The 21,236-nt window shown below is 36.2% G+C and overlaps 1 protein-coding gene across 1 annotated transcript; it reads right to left on the minus strand.

Annotated features, from left to right (window-relative positions):
- Positions 1–19,254: 19,254 nt before the first annotated feature.
- LOC131313654 (berberine bridge enzyme-like 8) lies at positions 19,255–20,868 on the minus strand. The gene has a single exon (XM_058342088.1). The coding sequence runs from the start codon at positions 20,866–20,868 to the stop codon at positions 19,255–19,257; it is 1,614 nt and encodes a 537-aa protein (XP_058198071.1).
- Positions 20,869–21,236: the final 368 nt, after the last annotated feature.

Below are 21,236 nucleotides of genomic sequence, written 5' to 3' on the forward strand. Positions count from 1 at the left end.
CTAGGAAGAAAGGTAGAAAGGTCACCCATAATTTTTTAAGTTCTATTTTTAGATTTTGAAATTTGTAAATATTATGTCCACCCTTCTTTTTGTCTTTTCCTAAGCCGTTTGAAAACCTAAAAATTAGGGCGAAAATATAAATCTAGTTCAAAAATTTTCACTCATGAATAACGGATTAACAATTATCTAAAAATTAATAATTTTAGCACAGATTTCTTAGTAAATATTAGACCATTCAATTGAATTAATTAAGATTAATAATTAATAAAATTAGACTATTCAATTAGATTAAAATATGTAACACTTATGGAATCAGTTAATTCAATCGACATGCCATGGTGACTCACATGGGGATGATTATTAGTGGTGGTTAATAAAGATTAGTTAGTAGAGTAGATTAGTGTCGCATTGACGGCTAGATGATTATAATGGAGTACTTAACCTACTTACTAATTTAGATAATAGTCAAAGCAGTCCGTCAAATCATTTGAATCGATCAAAATGGCATTATTCACAAATCATACAGTTAATAGTGATAGTGATCGACACTTATCAGTGATGATTGATACAACTGGCTAGAGTGGACCGATTGATTTAATTAACAGTTAAACCAATTGATCAAACCATTTGAATTGATCACTATGGACTCATCGGTAGTTTACAGTGATGATGGTTGATAGTTTTAGTATCAATGAAGATCGATACAGTTGACTAAAGTGGACCGATTGGTTTAATTAAGTATTTAGCCAATCGATTGAGTGGTTAGTTTATAAGCAACCATTAAACTGTAGGTCCAACTAGTCAAACTTTCCAGTTCTTTTTTTTTTTATGCCAAAGTTTAGGATAGATTTTATTAATCTCAGGGAAATAAAATCAAATACATCAAGAAGGGCTCTCATCCTCACATGATGGATGAAAAAAGCCAAGGGGGGGGATAGAATTCCCACGAACGAATCCCACTCCCTCTCACAGCATCTTTGGCCACAACATGCGCCGCCGAATTGCCAATCCTTCGAATAAAACTCACTCTTGTATCTTCAAACTCTTGCTTTAGCCGGGTCACATCCGCAATTAGAACCCCAACTGCTGTGTTGACATCTTCAAACGGTTTGATTTGATCAACATGACATATATTAGTTAATTGGGTGTTGAATCAACTAACATGACCTAATTACCAAATACCAACATGAGCTCTTCGATTGGAGGAGGGCGGCAAATGATCAGATGAATACTATGCATTTGATGTCAGAAGGTGGCCAAACAATGAATTTAGATTTGCTCGATTTGATTTTTTTTACATACAAGAAGCGATTTCGTTGATACGATGGATTGTCCACAACAAAGAAAGCCGTGATAAATTGTGGGGCCACATCCTTCCAAACATCATGTCTACGAAAGTTGACCTTGAACACCCTGCCCTCGGAGGTGACACCTTCAAGAAAATGCCACTCCCCTTTCCATCGGAAGTTTCCTCTACGTTGGCCTGCCGAAAGGCTGCAAGAATTTCCCTACCACTTCGAACAATTTGTCGCGGACTTCTATTGGTTTCATTTTGCCAAAACTCATCTCTGTTATTCTACAAAATGTCAACAGATCATCAATGCGGTAGGCACTGGATCATCTTGAAAAGTTTTAGCTAGGGACGTTGCAAAGCCAATCCAAAAATGTTAGCTCCAGCACACTTCAACACTTTCTGAAACATGGCTACATCCCATACACCTCTTTAGCAAAAGTATGGTACGCCTCTAATAATGTGCTGTATTGTTTAACACTACAACAAAAACGGTCAATCATGACGAAATTCAGATTTCGTTTCCAAATGGTACCTTTTGGCGAGGAATTGGTATTTCGTCACCGTATTGCCTTCAACACATTGCCGACGAAAAATATCGTCGACGATTGGTGATACCCCTTTCGCATGAAACAAAAGACTACAAAGTTGGGTGATGGAATTTTATCGTCGCTAAAAGCTTTAACGACGGATTTTGCGTTTTTGGTGATGAATAAAGACCGGATATCCCGTATATATACGAGGCGGTTCAAGAGACACCTAAAAAAACACCCCAAATCTCAATTTCATAGTTTCCGATCAAATTTTTATGATCCGAACCGTTCAATATGTGCAGAATGTGATTTTAAAGGTACTCGCGAGAAATTAGCAAAAAAATGACTGGAAAAGGCTTGATTTGAGCAGTTTTTATTTGAACCGTTCAATAAAAAACTGTTCAAAATTGTTCGGATCAAGTCCTTTCCGGTCATTTTTTTGCTAATTTCTCGCGAGTTTCCTTAAAATCATGTTCTGATCAATTTGAGCGGCTCAGATCATCAAAATTTGATCAGGAACTATGATGTGTTTTTTTGGGTGTCCCTTGAACCGTCCCGATATATATATATATATATATATATATATATATATATATATATATATATAGTGTTTCGACCTCTTTTTTATTACTCCAACAAAAGAGACAAGCAAATATGTTCTTCGCGTATCTTCCCATCTCATAGATTTGCATTTGTCTATTCCGTTGCAACAAAAAAAAATAGATTTGCATTTGTAGGCAAGGTGTTACCACAAGCTCGCCAAGCAAAGTCATTGACCTTTCCCGGTATGCATTGTCCCACCAAAAAGGTCCAGCTTAAAGGGAAGGCTCATTGCCAGATGAAGGCTCACTGTCACTGATACTTTCGCCTCTGTTAGGCAGCCCTTGCTAATGCTAGGTACCCGAAAGATATATCTCGAAATCATTTCGAACAGACTTTTAAAAGTATTTATGACCGTTAATAGACTTTTATTAGCGGTAAGAAATATCTGTTAGGGATGATTTCGGGGTATTTGGGTACCTAGCATTGCTCTATTCCATAATTAGTAGATGATATGCAATCAAACCACATAATCTGCATGTTTAGGAATAAATGTCAGTGCCGAGTGGGTACCACATGGTGCCCGCTCGGCCCATCCGAGCCGTCCATTGCGTTTTTGGACGGCTCGGATTTGGAGAAAAAAAAATAAGAGAGAAAGTGTTAGAGTGAGAGGAGAGAGAGGGTTTCAATCCGAGCCGTCCAAAAGTGTATTGGACAATCCGAATGTGCCGAGCGGGTACCACGTGGGATATACCACCCGGCACCAAAAAAATCTTACGCATGTTTAGTAAAATGCCACGTCAGTTTGTCCTCTAATCCATGATGGTCCAAAAGGTACTTGATCATATTTTATTTTCATCTATGGGAATAGATGTCTGACTCACCTTTGAGATGTCCCTCCTTCGGGACCCTGATATCATAAACTCACAAGCCTTGGCCTCACTCAATGATATACTCCAAGGAACCATAGGATGGGTTTTTTAAAAAATGAGCTTAATTGGATATTCATAAGTATTTGATCTAATTTTTCAAATTTTCTTTCAAAAATTAGGATCCTGAATTTTAAATAAAAAATAAAAGTTTAGATCAAAGGCTTATAAATATCCAATTGAACTGATTTTGAGCGAGGCCATTCAAAAAATTATTTTAAATTTTTTGAATGGCTTGGATCATTTGTGTAGACCTCACACACCGTATGTGCACCATCGGCACCCATTTCATCAGTCCCCATAGAAGGGGGTAGGAATACTACGTGGCAATGGAAGACTTTCCATTCACTTAACTTTTTCATTTTGTATGTCATGTTAGCCTTTCATTTTTTTTTTAGATTCACGTCATATTTTTTTGGATTAATGATCCATCACGACGAAGAAGTCTAAAAAGTAAAAATCATGAACAAAAAAATTCACTAAAGATGAAAAAAATACTATACCAAACAACTGTCCTTTTTTCCCTAAAATACTATCTTCCATGAATGAAATTTTTTCAACAGCGCTTCCCATTTTTGTACTTTTCTGATGATTTTTCTTGTCGAGACGAAAGATTGACTTCAAAAATTTCGATGAAAAACTACTCCTATAAACAAAAAGTTGCGAAAAGTACTGTACAAAAATAGAAGGGAAAAAAAACTTTAAAAAAAAAAGAGTCAAACAAGAATGAAGCCTTGATCCCACTTGATAGTACAAGAACTAGATTCCCCTTTCTTCAAACACGGTGGGGTTGACTGAATGTACAAAGTCAACGAAGGTGGACGGCCGCCATGGGCCGCAACGGGCACTTCCTTCTGTGTTCCCACTTGATCCCCGGACGTAATGGATCGCGTGAGTCAACCCTCTACATATAACAAGGGTGAAGTCAACCATCTACATATAACAAGGGTGAAGTCAACCCTCGGTCCCGTGAGTTAAACTACAACCACACACACAAACTCACTTCCGTCACATGTGAAGCCCACACACATTATACATCTCAATGTGTGTGGGGTTTCATATGTGATGCGAGTGAATTTGTGCAAGTGTTTAGGGACTTGTTTGTGGTTTTAAAATTGTTGTTATCCATTAATGCAGCTCTGGAAAAAAGTCACTTATGGCCCATCTAATTTTGCAGCGGAATATAAGGGTTGCGTTTCGCTAAACATAATGAATTACAAGTTAATGACTCAGTTTATTTTCGCTGAATAATATTTTAGTTGATTTATGTGAGGAGAATGATATATACCTAGAAATTCAGGAAAGCACGAGTCCATTTAATTTAGTAGAAACACACCCTAAATGTTGACGAATGCAAACTTTGATTAAAAGTAATCTTCCTATTCTAGTATATTGATGCAGCGGAATTCACAAGAGAATTGTATGCGTACTATTCCAAATGATATAGATACTCGAGTCCACGAGCAAAGTAAGCATAAGAAAAATAGAAAGAAACTATGACTATTATTGATGGAAAAAAACTGAATAATTGAATAGGTTATAACCCTTTTTATAAGACCCTAACCCTAGAAATCTTACTGAAAAAGAAATCTTAAATAATGCTAAAACAAGTTGCATTAAAGAAAATATAATTCTTAATTAATTAAAATAAATTCCTAATTTTTGTAGACCAAGAATCCTAATAAAGTTGGAAAATTAAAATCAAACCGAATACGGAAAGGTAATAATTCTAACCTAAACGAGAATATTCCTAGTAAAAAACTTATTATAAAGCAATAAATTAAAATAAAATATAGAAACTCTCCAATTTTGTCCTACATCATATATTGTGTACTGCTGTATAATTTGCAAATTGTTCGCGTAAGTCTCTGCATAATAAGTTCTGAAATGTTTTTCTAAGTGGCATGCACCACAATTTGGTACACATTAGATCGTGACAGGGAAAAACAAATTTGTCATATTTAGGCTCTGTTTCGCTAACTAAAATATTTATTTTTTGAATTAAAAAAAGGTAATGTATTGTGAAAGAATTACATGTCTTGTAAAGCGAAAAATAAGTACTTAAAAAATAAGAATATTAACGGAACGGGGCCTTACTTGAATTTTATTGTCAAAATGTAATGAAAAGATAGCCATTTTCCACCATAGAACACCTTATTTTGGGGCTTGCAATGCAATGTCTTCTCCATTTCTCTTGGTCATACCACGTACGTATTGTCGACAAAGCTACCCTAATGAATGAAAGTTTATTGAATATGCTTTATGCTGTATTTGGATGAGTTTTTGAGAAATTTTTTACTATGAGAATAATGATTGGAAGTAGGGGTAACAAGTGGAGAGAAATAGAGAGAGAAATGAGAATAATGATTGAAAATAGAAGTAATGAGTGGAGAGTAATAATTAAAAATAAAGGTAATAAGTATTTTTTGAGTTGAATTTTTTTTTTTTCAAAAAGGGAAACGAACAAGACATTAATAAAAATTAGCTGTCATAAACTGCAATTTTTTTTTCTCTATCCTTATTTCTATCGGACCCTTTTCTTATTTAGTACTATTAATTACCATAAGTTGCATGTGCAGATTAATTTGGAGCCGTTGAATTTAAAGTGTCTTTTTATTTTATTTTTTTTGGGTTTTCAATTAAAGTATGTTTTGGTATGTTTCTTTAATTTAACCAAGTGTAGCCAAATCCAATTATCTTGGGTCAACCGTGCATATTTATTTACTTTTAAATGGTGGAGCGTTATCAACATAACCTCAACATTAACGGTCCCTTAGCATGGAGTGCGGGGACGTGTGAAGGCGTGGGTTCAAAAAATAAAGAAGTAAACGGTACGGGGCTTGTATTGAAAGCAATCCCCTTAAATTTCATGCCCATATAGCCAAGAGATCTTTGACATAGCAGCGCCGTTGAGGTTAAAGACATCAACTGTCTTGTACTTATCTCGTTTTGTAGCAATTAGATAATTAATTTGGCTTTGTCCAAGATATTAGTGATGAATTCCGTATTGTAAGTGCCGCTACTCTCAGGGGCGAAGGCACATGGATACAAGGGACAACGGCCGACTCTACTAGTTGCCAAATTTCCTTTGGGATAGGTATAAATTTTACCCTATTTTTACTAATTTGACCCCGAATTTTCATTGGAATATGTATAATTTAGCTATTTTGACCCCATAAAAATTCTCTAAACTACCCCAACTTGTTTTAAGTGCATATGAATCTAATTTTTGACCCCACAAATCAAAATTCCTGACTCCGCCCCTAGCTACTCATACATTAATACAACTTCTCACTTTTGTAAAACAAAAAAAGGATGTCAAGAGAAAAAAGAGTCAAAAGTTCAACAACTCCTCTTGTCTATAACTTCTAATGTGCTAATACAATTTTATTCTCATATCTTTCTCCATTTTCCCTTTTATTTTACGAATCCTAGGAGAAATATCCCATCAACATTTACAAGGACTAACCTTTGACATAGACAATTTTTTTTTAAAAAAAAATTAAAAGAAAAAGAGAAAACCCCGTTATTCAAAGCCCAGTGATGGTCCTGTCCAATGGTCGATATATCTACATCTGTACATCAGCCTGTTAGCTTCATTGCAATTTACAGTACATGTTTGTTTATTTGATGTTTAAAGTTGTCACCGAGGGCAATTTATATACTAATATATACACACATTTTTTTCCTTATTAAAGGAATAAGACGAAGTTAACACTAATTTGCAGCTGCATTAATATATCTATATAATAATGAACAGTAAACCCAGACCGTAACCTTTTCCTTTTGAATTAATCAATGACCATATTAATTGCATGCATGTGCAGTTTAATTTGGAGCCGTTGAATTTGAATTGTTTTTTTTTTTCTCTCTTAATTAACTATGTTTTGGTATATGATTATTAAATTATGAAAAATTTTAAAATCAGCCCAATGGGCTGACAATAGCAAGTGTGTGAATATGTATTAAAATGTATAAAAAGTACACAGAAATACGTGTTTTTCTTGTCTTCTAGTGTGCTTTTCGTCAGCTCAGTGGGCTAACAATAGCGAGACCGTTAAATTATTACTCCTATATTATATATAGGCAAATCCAACCATCGGCCAGCCATGCATCATATATGTTACTCCTTTCAAAGGATGCAACGTTATCAACATAACCTCAAAATTAATGGTCCCATAGCAAATGTTTTCATTCCCCTTTTAAATTTATGAGAAGTACTGATCCAAAACAGTTTGATTTTGAACTATTTTTTTGTTTTTAATCGAATAAAATTTACTTTCGAACATAATTTTCTACTTCTCAAATTTTGATCATCGACGAACTAATAACCCATAAAAAAGATTTACCAAAATTAACAAATGCGAAAAAAGTTTAAAATCCTATAGGATTATTAAGCGAAAACCGGCCTCACTTGCGAGAGTAGGCATGTTCTCAGCCATGGAGGAGAAGACATTATTAATTTCGACTCAATAATTTCTGGGGAACATCCCCGACCCAGTTCGAAATCCTACCTGTTTGGGAACACCAATTAATGGTAAATGAATCTGACCAGTACATCACTAAGGACCGTTTGAAAATTAATAATTAAATAAATAGGAGTAATAAATTCTAAGTAAGTAAGGACCACTTGGGTGATTTTCATTTCTCTATTCTAGAACCCTACATTTTTTTTTGTTTTCTTAAGAAGACCTTGACCCAACAGTTTACTACTCCTAAAAGCATGGACTTGCCAAGGATTTGAATCCTGTTATCAAGTTGCCAAGATTCTCTTGTGTTAATTAAATCAGCAAGTGGGCCATATTCAAGGAAAAAATTAGCAAGTGGCAAAGTTGGGACAAAAATATTGCTGATATTGGAAAAACACACCACGGACCTGCCTAGCTAGTAGCAAAGAGTTTTCATGAGCCTTTCGATGGAGGTTTTTCGGAGTAATAAGTAGAAAAAGATAGAAAAAAAAATTTATTCGAAGCCGTGTCCAGGGATTTGGAGACTCCAAAATGAACAAAGCTAGCTATATAGTGATTTCTTTTCCTTTTTTTTTTTTTTTTTGCATTGTGGAATACTCCGTAATTCTCTATTCTGTGTTTGGGAGCCAACTTCTAGAATGTCTTTTTGTAAAATGTGTTCTCCACAATTTTTAGCCGCAATCTGAACATCACCCGTTTAGAAGCTTTTTCGATTCTAATTTTGCATTCTCGTTTTCCCTGCGTGCGCATGAATAGACAAAATTGCCACCTCCTTGCGCTAAGCAACACTACGGTTTTATTCCATTCGGTTTGTGAAAAATTATGTTGAGATATCAAAGCCATTGTGACTCAGCTTTTGTGTGAGATTCAAGGTTTGACCGGGATTGATTATTTTGTTAAATGGGCTTGCAAGGTATCCATCCATCCGTTGGAAGATGTGGTTTATTTTCCTAATATCACAATTTGATATGCCAACCGGAGCGGATTTCGCATCGTGATGGTATTCTGGATCCAATTATGTTTAAAATCTTGGATGATATATTCAGAACACATTTTTTATTATTCTGACTATTTTAGCCTTGCCTACTACTCCATGTTACCATTCCTTTAATGAACAGCAAACATAGTCTATGCATTAATACGATGAGGATGACAACTCAGAGACTAGAAAGCAATGAGATGTAACAGCTAACATGGCCCAACCCCAATCAAAACGGGTCAAAAGAAAACAATTTAATTAATTGTATCGAAAATGTCAGAATACATGAAAAGTATCTATGAAATGGTTCATGAAAGAGAAATGAACGGTTTGGATCCACCGTTTATTTATCTTTTGTGGACCTTTTCGTGATCCAGATTTCATGTACCATATCGATTCCTCTAATTGCATACTACCACCCTCCGTGTTTGTTTGTTCATTCATTTTCGCCATTATTTCACACACCTTACAAAATTGGAGTACACATCTTTCAATTCAAATCTCTAAAAAATATGCAAAAATATATATATAAATCTTATTTATAAACCTAAATTATTAATTCCATTATACAAAATGTTCAAAATCATGAAATCTGTTATTGATTGAAAGATATATAAACAATTTAAAACATGACATAAATACTGAAAATGGACCAACAAAAATGAACGGACGGGCGGGGAGTATGTGTTAGGTGGGTGGAAAGACCATACAGCGTAAGCTAATGACAGTTCATGCATGAAGCCATGAAGGTACAGATTTTATTCTCCATATTTTTCCCATGGAATTTCATGAATAGTTGCCATCATCTGAGAAGCCAGGTAGTGGTATTTACTACTCCGTACTAATTTATTAGCCCGTTGCTGTGCTTTTGCAGTGAACATTTAAATTTAATTTAATACTCCGTACCACTCCTACAATACAGGAGACATATAGTGTAATTTTGTAGTAGCATAAATTTAGATCCGGTTTCCACCGACAAAAATCACAAAAAATTTAGGGCGCCGTTATTCGCAGCCCTCTATTTTCTTCCATAATCCGTTAAAAATTTCCAATTATACTCGACAGTTAGTTACCGAAATTAAGATATATTTTCAGCATCCAATTACCAAAATATAATATTTTTTTCAACAGATATTTACCGAAAATATATGTTCGGCAGTTGTTTACCGAAAGTTGAACATATTTTCGACATGTAGTTACCGAAATATAATCTTGTTTTCAACAACAATTTACTGAAATGTTATTTATGATTTTCAACAACCATTTACCGAAATGTAGTGGGCTATGGGAGAAAATAAAGGGCTGCGAATAGCGGCGCCCAAAATTTAATGTATTTTATCATTTCATTTTTATTAACAAAAAATACTAATAACTTAACGCATTTCACCAACTGGTTTCCACTATCAAAAAAATTTTTATCAACTCAACAACTTTTTCACTCACATACCCAGAAAAACTTTTTTACTATCGGAAACAACTTGATATTTCTCAACAGCTATTTTACTACTGAAAATACCTAACAACTTTTCAACTACAAATAAAAATCTACAAATTTTTCACTACCAAAAACATCCCAGCTAATACAATATATCTATACGTAGGGTTCGTACTAGGACACTTCTCTCATACTTGCTTTTGCCCTGCTACGGATTGAGCCGAGCTAGGTACTTGCACCGACCAAACCCCTACCGATGGGTACCAACAGGCACGCAAGACCTACTCGTGGTCCTGCACGGATGATCCGAGCCGTTTGATAATTTTATAAAAACAGTTGAGTGGATCCGTGAAAAATTAGCTCAATCGACATGTGTACGTACTCGATCCAATCTTTTATTTTTTTTATTTCAGATTTAAGGATCATGTAAAATAAATGAAAAAATAGAAAATTACTGTATAATATGTTTGGCATTCCGACACTAGACTAGATAGTAAATTGGGACGGAGGGAGTATTTATTTACATTCGCCAAGGGAGTTGACCTATTGGCTATTGGTCAATGAAAACACTACGGAGACTGACCAAGAGAGAACCGATGGAGTATTGAGCAATTGTGGGGCTAACTTCGAGATCTCATACAAATGATTGATCCAAATCATTGACTGTTTTTTAAGTATTTCTCTGAATGCTAACTGATAATGAGGTCAGAACCGGACATGAACTAAAGCCGCAGAAGCAGCCACTTTAGGCCAGTTTTTTTTTTCAAATTTTAAGGACCCTCCTATTTTGGTACCCTTAGGTTGTGTTCCGTAAGGTTCTTAAAAATAAGTACTTATTTACAATTTTTAAGCTTAAAAATAATATACTTACTGAAATAATTTCTTGTGAATCTGGATCTTGTTTGATAGATCTTGTTGAGATCTTTTGAACGGTGCAAAAAAAAATTAATTTTCGTCAATACATGATTTTTAAATTTAAATTTTGTAAATAAGTACTTATTTTTTAAGAACCCTTAGCGAAACATGGCCTAATTTCTAACAGTCTAACAAAAACAATCTAATACTCCCTCCATCCCAAATTCTTTATTTTCTACGGTTTTATGTATAATTTTCAATGGCCTATATTTCTCAATTTATATTATTTTTATATTTTTAAAAACATTGTTTTATGAAAATAATTGAAATTAAAATATTATTTTATTAAAATAATTGAAATCTATCAAATAATATCCATATTGCATATTTTAAACAATATACATTGAGATATATAGACCATTAAAAATTATACGTAAAATTGAAGATGGCCAAAAATTTGAAACGAATAGAGTAGTAGTTAATTTTTGCCTTAGAGGCCCTGAAAAATCAGTCCGGCCCTGAATGCGGTGCAACCCAGTGGGACACTACCCGGTACCTCTACAAGTTACCGTTACTATATAGAACAACTTATGGTGCAATAAGATGCGATTTTCATAATTAGCAAGTGAAATTACATACTACTAGTAATTAATACTTATTTTAGTTTACATAATGCACGTTTTGGAGTTAATTAACAAGAGCCCATTGATTTATTTATTTTTATTGCGAGAGTGTGCGACTGATCCTCCGCCCACTGCACATGGAATTGCTCATTCCAAACGGTCATGTAAGAGAAATTTAAACCCAAATTAACAATTGTCAACGGTATCTAATACTCCGAATTCAAAGGTAACAATAGTCAACGTTGGGCAAATTAACCCGAATGGATTTGCTTAACGGTCGAGGCATGAGACTTACGTGTTTGCTTTCTTTTAAGATGTCAGGTTTGAAACCTATTAACTCCTTTGAGATAGTTCATAAGGAGCTTTGATTTGATTTTAGTTGGAACCCGATAAGTAGAATGTGGGATTGGTCGACCCTCCATATTAGCCGAGGTGCGCGTGAGATTGCCAATACACCTGAGTAATAAAAACGTGAAAAGAAATTTGATAGGTTAGTTATTGAAAAATAGTCAGGGCCCCATTTCATCGAAAGATTTGGTTGGCTAAGCTAGTATCGCCGGTCCCATTTTTGACAAATTAAATGATACTCTTACTTCGAAATATATTTGAATAATTTGCTGGACAATAAATTGGTGGGTCTCATACTTTTGCGGGTTCTTTTTTATTTATTTTATTTTTCCGGGACAACTTCAAAGTTTGAACAATATATTTTCCTTTTTTCTTTATTGGTATTCAGCTCATTATAACTCATTATATATAATCCTTTGAATGGAGGGTGTGAACAAAAAGTAGAATTAATAATACCGGGTTCAAATGTGACATACTTCAATAAGATTGCCAGCAATATCGCAATACCAAATTCTATTTTCGGGCTTCTTAAATATATGCTTTTTTTCATCAGATTCGGACTTCTTAATTAGTCGATGACACCGCCACATCCATCGTTCTTTTTTCTTGATTTTTTTTTTTTGTTTTGGCTGTAATACAAATAAATACTTCAATATCACCTCAAGGAAATTTTTTTTTTTTTTTTTGACATGAACCTCAAGGAAATGTTTGATATCACTAAAGATGGAACTAAAACAGCAATACATTTGAAAACAGAATACTAATACGGATCGTTTATACAACAATGTGCCAAGACAAGTTGGGCAAGTGACAAATATGAATCAAATGGCCCAGAAACATTTGAGCCCAAACAGCCCAAAGGAAGAAAAGCAGTGGATTGTGATACTCGCACAAAAAGTTGGGCCTTTTTTTTGGTGTGTCTGTTAGTTCACCAATACAGCTATTCCCACTGTGTTTGAGTTCTGGACAAAGTTGTGAATTAAACTCAAAATCAGGACTGCAAACGAAAAGAGCCACTCGAGACTTGGCTCGGTAAAAGCTTGTTCGGGTTCGACTCGAGACATAAATAAGTAAACTCTAGCTCAAATTCTAGGCTCGTTTCGTTGTCAAGCCCAGCACAAGCCAGTAGAGGCTCAGCTCGAATTGGCTCGCAAGCCAAGACGTGATAGACTTTTTACGTTAATTACCACAATTAGCATTTTGATACCTTGATGCAAAAGCTCGAGCTTGAGTCAAGCCAAGACCCGATCGGCTCGAGTTTGGCTTTTTAAGTTTTCACTGAGCGCAAGCTCGAGTTCATTAAAATTTTAAGTAATAAACAAGCTTGAACACAGTTAAGCTCGACTCGGTTTGGATCATTTGCATCCCTTGTAACGACCCGAATTTTTGCCCTATTTTTTTTTTCGAATAAAGAAATTATTTTTAATCAAATAGTCTATAGTAATCGATTAATTATTTAAAAGTGTAATTTGATTAAACTAAAACTTAGATTAATTTTTGGTATTTAAAATTAGTTTAGCATATATATTATTAATTAGCTTGTAACTATGTATAAGTGTGTCTATATATCTATAAAATAGATATTAGTAACCATCCCACAATTTATGAGATTTAGATACCCATCCCCCACCTATCTCTCCCTCTATCTCTATCTTTTAACTTATCCACTCCCTTTCAAACTCTTCCTAAATTATACATCTCTCTAATCTCTATAACGTCCCACTCTCCTACCTTCCTCCACTACTCCCTCTATATTACTCCTAGTCCACTGCAAAAACAGAAACAAGAAAAGATGGATCACATCCTTTCAATTTTCGTCCATATCACGTCCCTCTGTTCACGGTCTGTTTCTTCCCAGTTGCTGTCATTTTTAGGCCTAAGTTTCTTCACGAATGTTGTAGAGGGCGTCGAGAGCTTCGATTTCGACCCAAGAATCACCCAAAACGGTCAACGATTGATAGAGTTATCGCTATCCAAAGATCAGTGAAATTTTCGGATTTCTGTTTCCAGACAGCAAACAGGACTTATGAAAACCCCCACTTTTCTCCTAGTTCAAATGGTTTTCGGGCTTTGACTTCTTCACAAAAGTTGTAGAGCGTTTCAAGATCTTCGCGTTAGACACAAGAATCGTCCAAAACGGCAGAGGTTTGGTCAAGTTATTCCAGTCCAAAGTTGCTGCTAGAATACCGATCTTTCGCCGCCAAACAAAAACCTACCGGACTCTACCAAATCGTTTTGTCTGGATTAAAGATATTATAATCTTTCTCCTACCTCTCCCTAAGTATATTAATGTACTAAGAGGTTAGTTTTTATTATTAGAATCGAAAAGATTCGAAATTGAAATTGAACGAACGAAACCCAGATTTTTCCGAGAAGACACTGCTCTGTTATCAACCGTGATTGCTAATCACGTTTTTGGAATTGTTCACCAGTTGGAAGTTTTAAAACAAATGGCACAACAATTACAGTTATCCCCCTAGACTTCTTGAATTTATAATTTTGGCCCCAAGAGATGCGTTTGGGTGGTTTTAACTTACATGTTATATATGAACAATAATGAAAATAATTGAGTTGCCTTGGTTTAGTGTTAATTGAATATGATTCTTATAATAAATAAATAGAATGATGAAGGATTACTAGTTAAATTATTTGTTTGATAAAATTTCTCATTTATTTAATAAATTAAGGGCATTGGCCCAATTATGAAACTCTACGTGCTTTACTTACTCGCACAGTACCAATTGCTATGTTTGCTTTCTCATTAAAATATATCATGTTTACTGATTATGTTATTATGGATTCATGATTGTTGTATTGTTGGGTCGAACTTAGATTCGTTTGGTGATTTCAATGAGAAATTATGTCGACGTTGTTATGGTTAATGAAAAAGGAAAAATAGATGAAAGTTGTGGGCTTAGCAGGACCTCAGGGATAGCCTAGCAGGACCTCAGGTATTGAGGATAGCCTGGCAAGACCTTGAGGGTAGTCTGAAAGACCCGGTGTAGCTAGGGTGGCCAAGCAGGACCTCAGGGGTAGCTTGGCAGGACCTTAGGTATTGAGGGTAGCCTAGCAGGACCTTGAGGGCAGCTTGATGGACCTAGAATTGGTAGGGTGGCCAATCAGGATCTCAGGGGTAGCCTGACAGGACCTCAGGTATTTAGAGTAGCCTAGCAGGACCTTGAGGGCAGCCTGATGGACCAAGAATTGTGTGAATAGTCTACTAATACCCCGTGATATTGAAGGTAGCAGAACATTTGAAATATGTTCAACGGAATTTTGAGTTTGAAAAAGTGATGGATACTATGGTGCAGGTATGATTATGAAATGTGAGATTCAAAAGAAATTAATTTAAAGGCTTGCTAATGGATTTATTTATTTAATGCTTGTCGTTCTATTATGAAATTTTCATATGAATTGTGATAAAGCTGCTTAGCTGTAAAGTTGTAGAGACCCATGATTTTCGGAAATTATTAAAAGGTATATTCGATATCGTAAACGAGGAAATTGTGAAATATGTGTTTATATGATTTGGGGTTTGAATGAAGGAATTGAAAATTGAAGGAGTGCAAGTGTGATTAGTGTATATGTTAGTATGTATATGGAGTGTGTGTGTGTAGAAGATAGAAATCATCTCCTCTCTCTCTTCCTCCCGTCCGCTTCCCTCTCCCTCCCGACTTCTCCTCTCTCTCTCTCTCTCTTGCTCCAAACCAAAACCCACTCAAACCAACCTCCATTCCACATTACTCACACGCCATTAAGCTTGTAGCTTGTCTGGTTCGGCTCGGAGAGGAGTATTATGGGCGTATTTTAAAGGTTGAGTTCAAGGGTTCGCGTGGCCCGATCTCTTTGCGTGTTTGCTCTCCAACTTCGAGGTAGGGATTTCTAGCTCTTCCTATATGCCTATGAGTTGAATGTGTGCTTTGATCGTGCTTGAAATTGTTGGTTTGATTGTCGGGAATAGTTTCGAAAATCTGCAGAAAATCTGTTCGAACTGGTTTGTTATCGATACCATTTGCTCAGGTATCGATACCTTTGCATTTCAAAGTCCAGAAAATCATATGTTATCGATACCATTTGTCTTAGGTATCGATACCCTTGCGTCTGGAAAGTTTCTTGGTCAAATGGTATCGATACCATTTGTCTAGGTATCGATACCTTTGGCTTAAGGACAGTTTTTCAGCTTTGTTTCAACTCCATCTTTTTGACCTCCGATCACTTCTAATGCCTCTAAAACACCTTTAAACCATTTCTAAGCTTGGTTACTCATCCTTTGACGGTTCGTTGATCATTTCCACTCTCTAAACAATCGTTAAGTGTCATCTTAGGTTTGTTGTAGATGGGAAATGTACCATAAACCTAATTTAGAGTACCGTGGGCTATCTGAGGTGCCGTAGTGAGTATTATGGATAGACGTGAGCATGTCTGATAGGACCTCTTGTCCTATTGATTCGTTGAGCTATTAGCTCTCAATGGCGTTCGTCATTTAAGGTTTAAGTGTCAATATAAGCGGGTCGTATGTCTTATAGCTACTATGGGTTGGTAGGTTACTTTGAGATATGTAATCCCTTATATGCGATACGGTAGATTGTTGGCCTCATAATGCCATGTGACTGATTAAATGGCTTATGTATTCGATTGAATGATTTGATGTTTATGAAAGAGAAGTGGAATGAATGTGGATAACAAATGGATAGAGTATTGTAGGATTATATATATATGGGCATAGTACATTATGTAGGATGCGAATTTGTAAACTAATGAAAAGGCATGAACATGTATATTTGTGGAATTACGTAATGGTTAATCGAAGTTTCGTGGTACAATAGATGGAGTGATGATGAAATTGATTATGAAACAATGACGATTATAAAAAGTGTGAGAAGTGATCCAAGTGATCGTTATTGAGGGAATAGACTCGGGGTGACCCTGCGCTCGAGGGAACTAGACCCGAGGTGACCCCACTTATTATTGTTATTGAGGGAATAGACTCGGGGTGACCCTGCGCTCGAGGGAACTAGACCCGAGGTGACCCCACTGATTATGGTTATTGAGGGAATAGACTCGGGGTGACCCTACGCTCGAGGGAATTAGACCCGAGGTGATCCTAGTGATTATTGATCGAAAATATCTGATTAAAAGGAAAGATTTTGTAATGAAGGGATTTGACAATGATGACTGTAGACACGAGGAAGATTGTAGTATCATACGAAGAGTAATAAAATGATTTAAAATTAGTTGTAGACTAAGGTGGGTTGGCATGGATTCATTGATGTATCTAGTCTGAGGAATAAACGGTTAGTGATGTTCCGGTGAAGCTTAGAATCCTTTTATCAAAGCATGCAGCTCGTTGGTAATCGTTCATGCTTTGGGCGTGTCTGTCTATACTCACTCATTCATGGTGCATGATTCATCACATCTCCATATAGTTTGAGCATAGAGATCTCTATTGGGCGCGTGTTTGCTCAAACCTATTATCATTTCAGGTACAACACAAGGGCAGGCATGGAACGTTTGGAGTGCATGCGGACATCGCGGTCAAAAGCTATTTTCAAGAGTTGTCCTAACATCATTGTAAAAGAAATCGTATTGCACTTTATCGTTTATTTTTTTTTGAATGTTGTAACTGTTAAGCAGGTTTATCTAAATTTGGGAGTTGAATATCTTTTGGGGTATTATTTCTATTATTGCGAGGATTTTAAATATTTAAAAATTATTATTATTCATGCTGAAAATTGAGGGCGTGACAAAAGTAAGGGGTTGGTAAGGTTAAGTTTATTCTACTGAGTGAATTATCAATCACGGATACGTTTGTACCCTGGTAAATCGGTTGCTTCGGCGATCAATTTGCCATAATGTGCAGGATTCAATGGTGGAGCAGTTTGACACAGGAGGAATACTAAGGGCAGAGACCGAGTATGCTTGGGATCTGTATCAAGACTAGAATCGCTCTGAAGTTATTTCAATAAAATGCTAGATTTTATTAAGGCTAAATAAGTTTTTTTTTTTTTATTAAGGCAGTCTCTTCCAAGAGAAGTTGGCTCAATGCTTATCAAACCAAGGTCTGCCTTTGAATAAAAGCTCAGTATTTTTTAATTTGAGTTGAAATAAAGAAATCCCTATGTTAAAGAAATTTTTTTTTGAAGAATAATAATTTATGCTGCCGATATTTGTTTAAAATATTGGGGCGTTACATCCCTACTCAAAATCACCCATTTGACATGGCACATTGTGATCGAGAACTGTTCCTCTTCGGGCGTGTTTGTAATAACTATGGATACATATTTTAGACTTTAGCTTCAGATTCTGCTACAGATTTATGATTCCAGATTTTAGTAGAAGTTGAAAAATATGTTTGTTCCAGCTTCGAGATTATGAGAATTTGTTTCTTTTTTGAAAATTTATGTTGCATAATCTCAAAACTTATCCAAACCCAATTTTGACATTTTGAGAATTTATTTACTTTTCAGGTTCTCGGTAGATTTTGAAAATCAGTTTTATAAATTTTTCGACAAACATTCTAAACTGATTTTTTATGATTAGCTACATTAATAAATAAAAAAAAACTTCGGTGTTCATAAAAAAGATTTTTATAATTAGCTAGAATCTAAAAATCTGTCAAAATAATTTTTCGCAAACACTCACAACTGATGAGACAATTTCAAGACGTATTTATCTTGAGATAAATAAAATAGGTTAAATGGGTTTCTATCCGATATTACAATTTTTTTTCGAGATTAATGCTTTACGAAATCATATACTCTGGTATTTAATCAACTTGATTAATTTTTGACGCGGTCAATGTTCACAACAAGTTTAAAAAGTGAATAAATTAGATCATCAAAGTGAACCCATAAAAGATCAAAGTGAGCTCGGAAAAGACCCTCAATTGAAAAATATTGGACTATATATGGACAGGAGAGAACTGATTCCATTTCAAAAAAAACTCGTTCCATTCATTCACGTTTTTCAAGGACCACAGGTTGAACCAAGCATTTTCTGCCGACCCAATGGAGGTGGGCACGGCCACGTGGTGTCCGTGCGTGCATCTCAACCGTCCAAACGTATTTTGGACGGTCCAGTTTTATTTGGTATACGGCTTTTTCAGCTCTCGAAACTATTTCCAAACAAGCAAAGTTGACAAATTTTATTCAACAAAATTCTTTCATTTACTGCATCCTTTCCGAACACTTATTTACTATGGCTATATGTGGAAACAGATGTATACAGGCTAAACTTTTCTATTCCACAATGATCAGAGAGTTGGAATGCTTTGCTCATTCCTGAAAAAGTTACCAGGATCGACCTTGGTCTTCACATGAACCAATCTCTTAAAGTTATAAATCCCATAGTATTTCAAACCCCAGATGCTTGCTTGTTCATAGCTTGTAGTGTTTCCTTTGTTGTTATTTACCCCCAAATCAAGATCTCTGTAGTTGAGATATGCAGATCTTGGATTCTTGGTAACATAAGGAGTCATGAAATTGTAAAACCTTCGGATCGCTCTCGTATGCCTGTCCAATGCGCTTTTCCCTGCTTGGGTCCAGAAGACTCCGTAATGAATGCCATATAAGGTCCCCGCTCTATGGGGGAAAGGCGTCGCGGATTCTGAAATCTCGCTTAACCTTCCACCGTAAGGGCTAAGTATCATGGTGACAGCCTCAGGAGATTCCAGGACCCTTCTCCATATGGATTCAAGCCCGGTTTCGGAAATCGGCTCGGTCACGTAGTCCGATTTCCCCTTGAAATACCAACCGGAAGACGTCACCGGCGAAGTCCTGTTCAATAAAATCTCAAGCGGTTCTCCACTGAGAGCTGCGAAATAGAGTATAGAATCGATCCAGCTCATTTCGATACAGTCTGATCTCACCAAACCCAACTCAGGAAAGCTTTGTTGCATCAATGGGAGGAGTGTCTCGGCTCCACCAAGGTACAAGGTAACGAACGAGGCTTGTACTGTTTGTTTTCCGTCCTGGCTAGAATTGGCTCGTCCCAGAAAGAGCCTGAGAAGTAGCTTTTCATCAATCTTCCCCGAAACGTGTTGCCACTTGTGTACGATCTTAGTTGCATTTTGTTCCAAGGTTTTGTCTACGGTGAAAACCGTGACGGTTTCGGGAACTTGTAATAGTTTTATGTGCCATGCAATGATAACACCAAAACTAGCGCCTCCGCCTCCTCTAATGGCCCAAAATAGGTCTTCCCCCATCGACTTCCGATCTAGGATTCTTCCATTTACATCGATTAATCGAGCATCGATGATGTTATCAGCAGAGAGCCCATAAGTACGGGACATCATCCCGTATCCTCCTCCACTAAAGTGTCCACCGACACCTACTGTAGGGCAACCACCGGCCGTAAAGCCCAGACTTGGACTTTTCTTAGCTATGGTGTAATAAAGTTGACCGATCGTGGCCCCGGCTTGAACCCACGCCGTGCTACTTTCGACATCGATAGTGATCGATTGAAAATTTACCAGATCAACGATGACGAAAGGGGCCTGGTAAGAGATGTAAGAGAGGCCCTCGTAGTCATGTCCACCACTCCGAACCCGGATTTGCATGCCATGTTGTTTGGAACAGTTAATGGCTGCTTGAATATGGGATTCTACCAAAGGTGTAATGATTACGAGAGGTTTGGGGATCGGGGCAGGTGGTAAGAATCGCTCCATTCGTATGGCGGATTGCAAAATGGATTGGTACGAAGAGTTGTGAGGAGTGTAAATAACTTTGGAGAATAAGTTGGAGTTAGGAAAATGAGGAGAAAGGCATTGAAGAAAATTCTCATGATCAGTATGAGCTGCAGTTGCCCATGAAATCAAGGAAACAAGAGAAATTACAAGTGAAATCAATGAAGCATTTGGAGTCTTCATTTTTGTACTGGTTGATGGATGATACAACGTTATAAAAGGCCTGGCCTGTTATTTATAAGAGCAAAAAAAAATTACAGCGGGGCCGTGAATATACTTTACGGCACTCAATTGCGCACTTCCAAAAATGTTTTGGATGATCCGGTTTTTAAAGAAACTATTCACTGGAAGAGTTTTTCTTAAAATCCAGACCATTGATTGTCGAAACGGACGGCTGAGATTGCGCAAAGATTCACGGCGGATAAGTTTATCTCTATTTATAATGCTAATGTGAGAGGCTCTTTGAGAGGTATGAAATGTGAATTTTCCAAGCTTCTATGTTCATGTCTATAAACTACAACTTCATATAGAGAAAGTTCAAAGCAAGAAAT

This window comes from Rhododendron vialii, chromosome 13a, assembly GCF_030253575.1.
Source record: "Rhododendron vialii isolate Sample 1 chromosome 13a, ASM3025357v1".
NCBI lineage: Eukaryota > Viridiplantae > Streptophyta > Magnoliopsida > Ericales > Ericaceae > Rhododendron > Rhododendron vialii.

Excerpts from the sequence above, each read along its gene's own strand:
- LOC131313654 (XM_058342088.1), bottom strand. The coding sequence starts at position 20,868 with ATGAAGACTCCAAATGCTTCATTGATTTCACTTGTAATTTCTCTTGTT.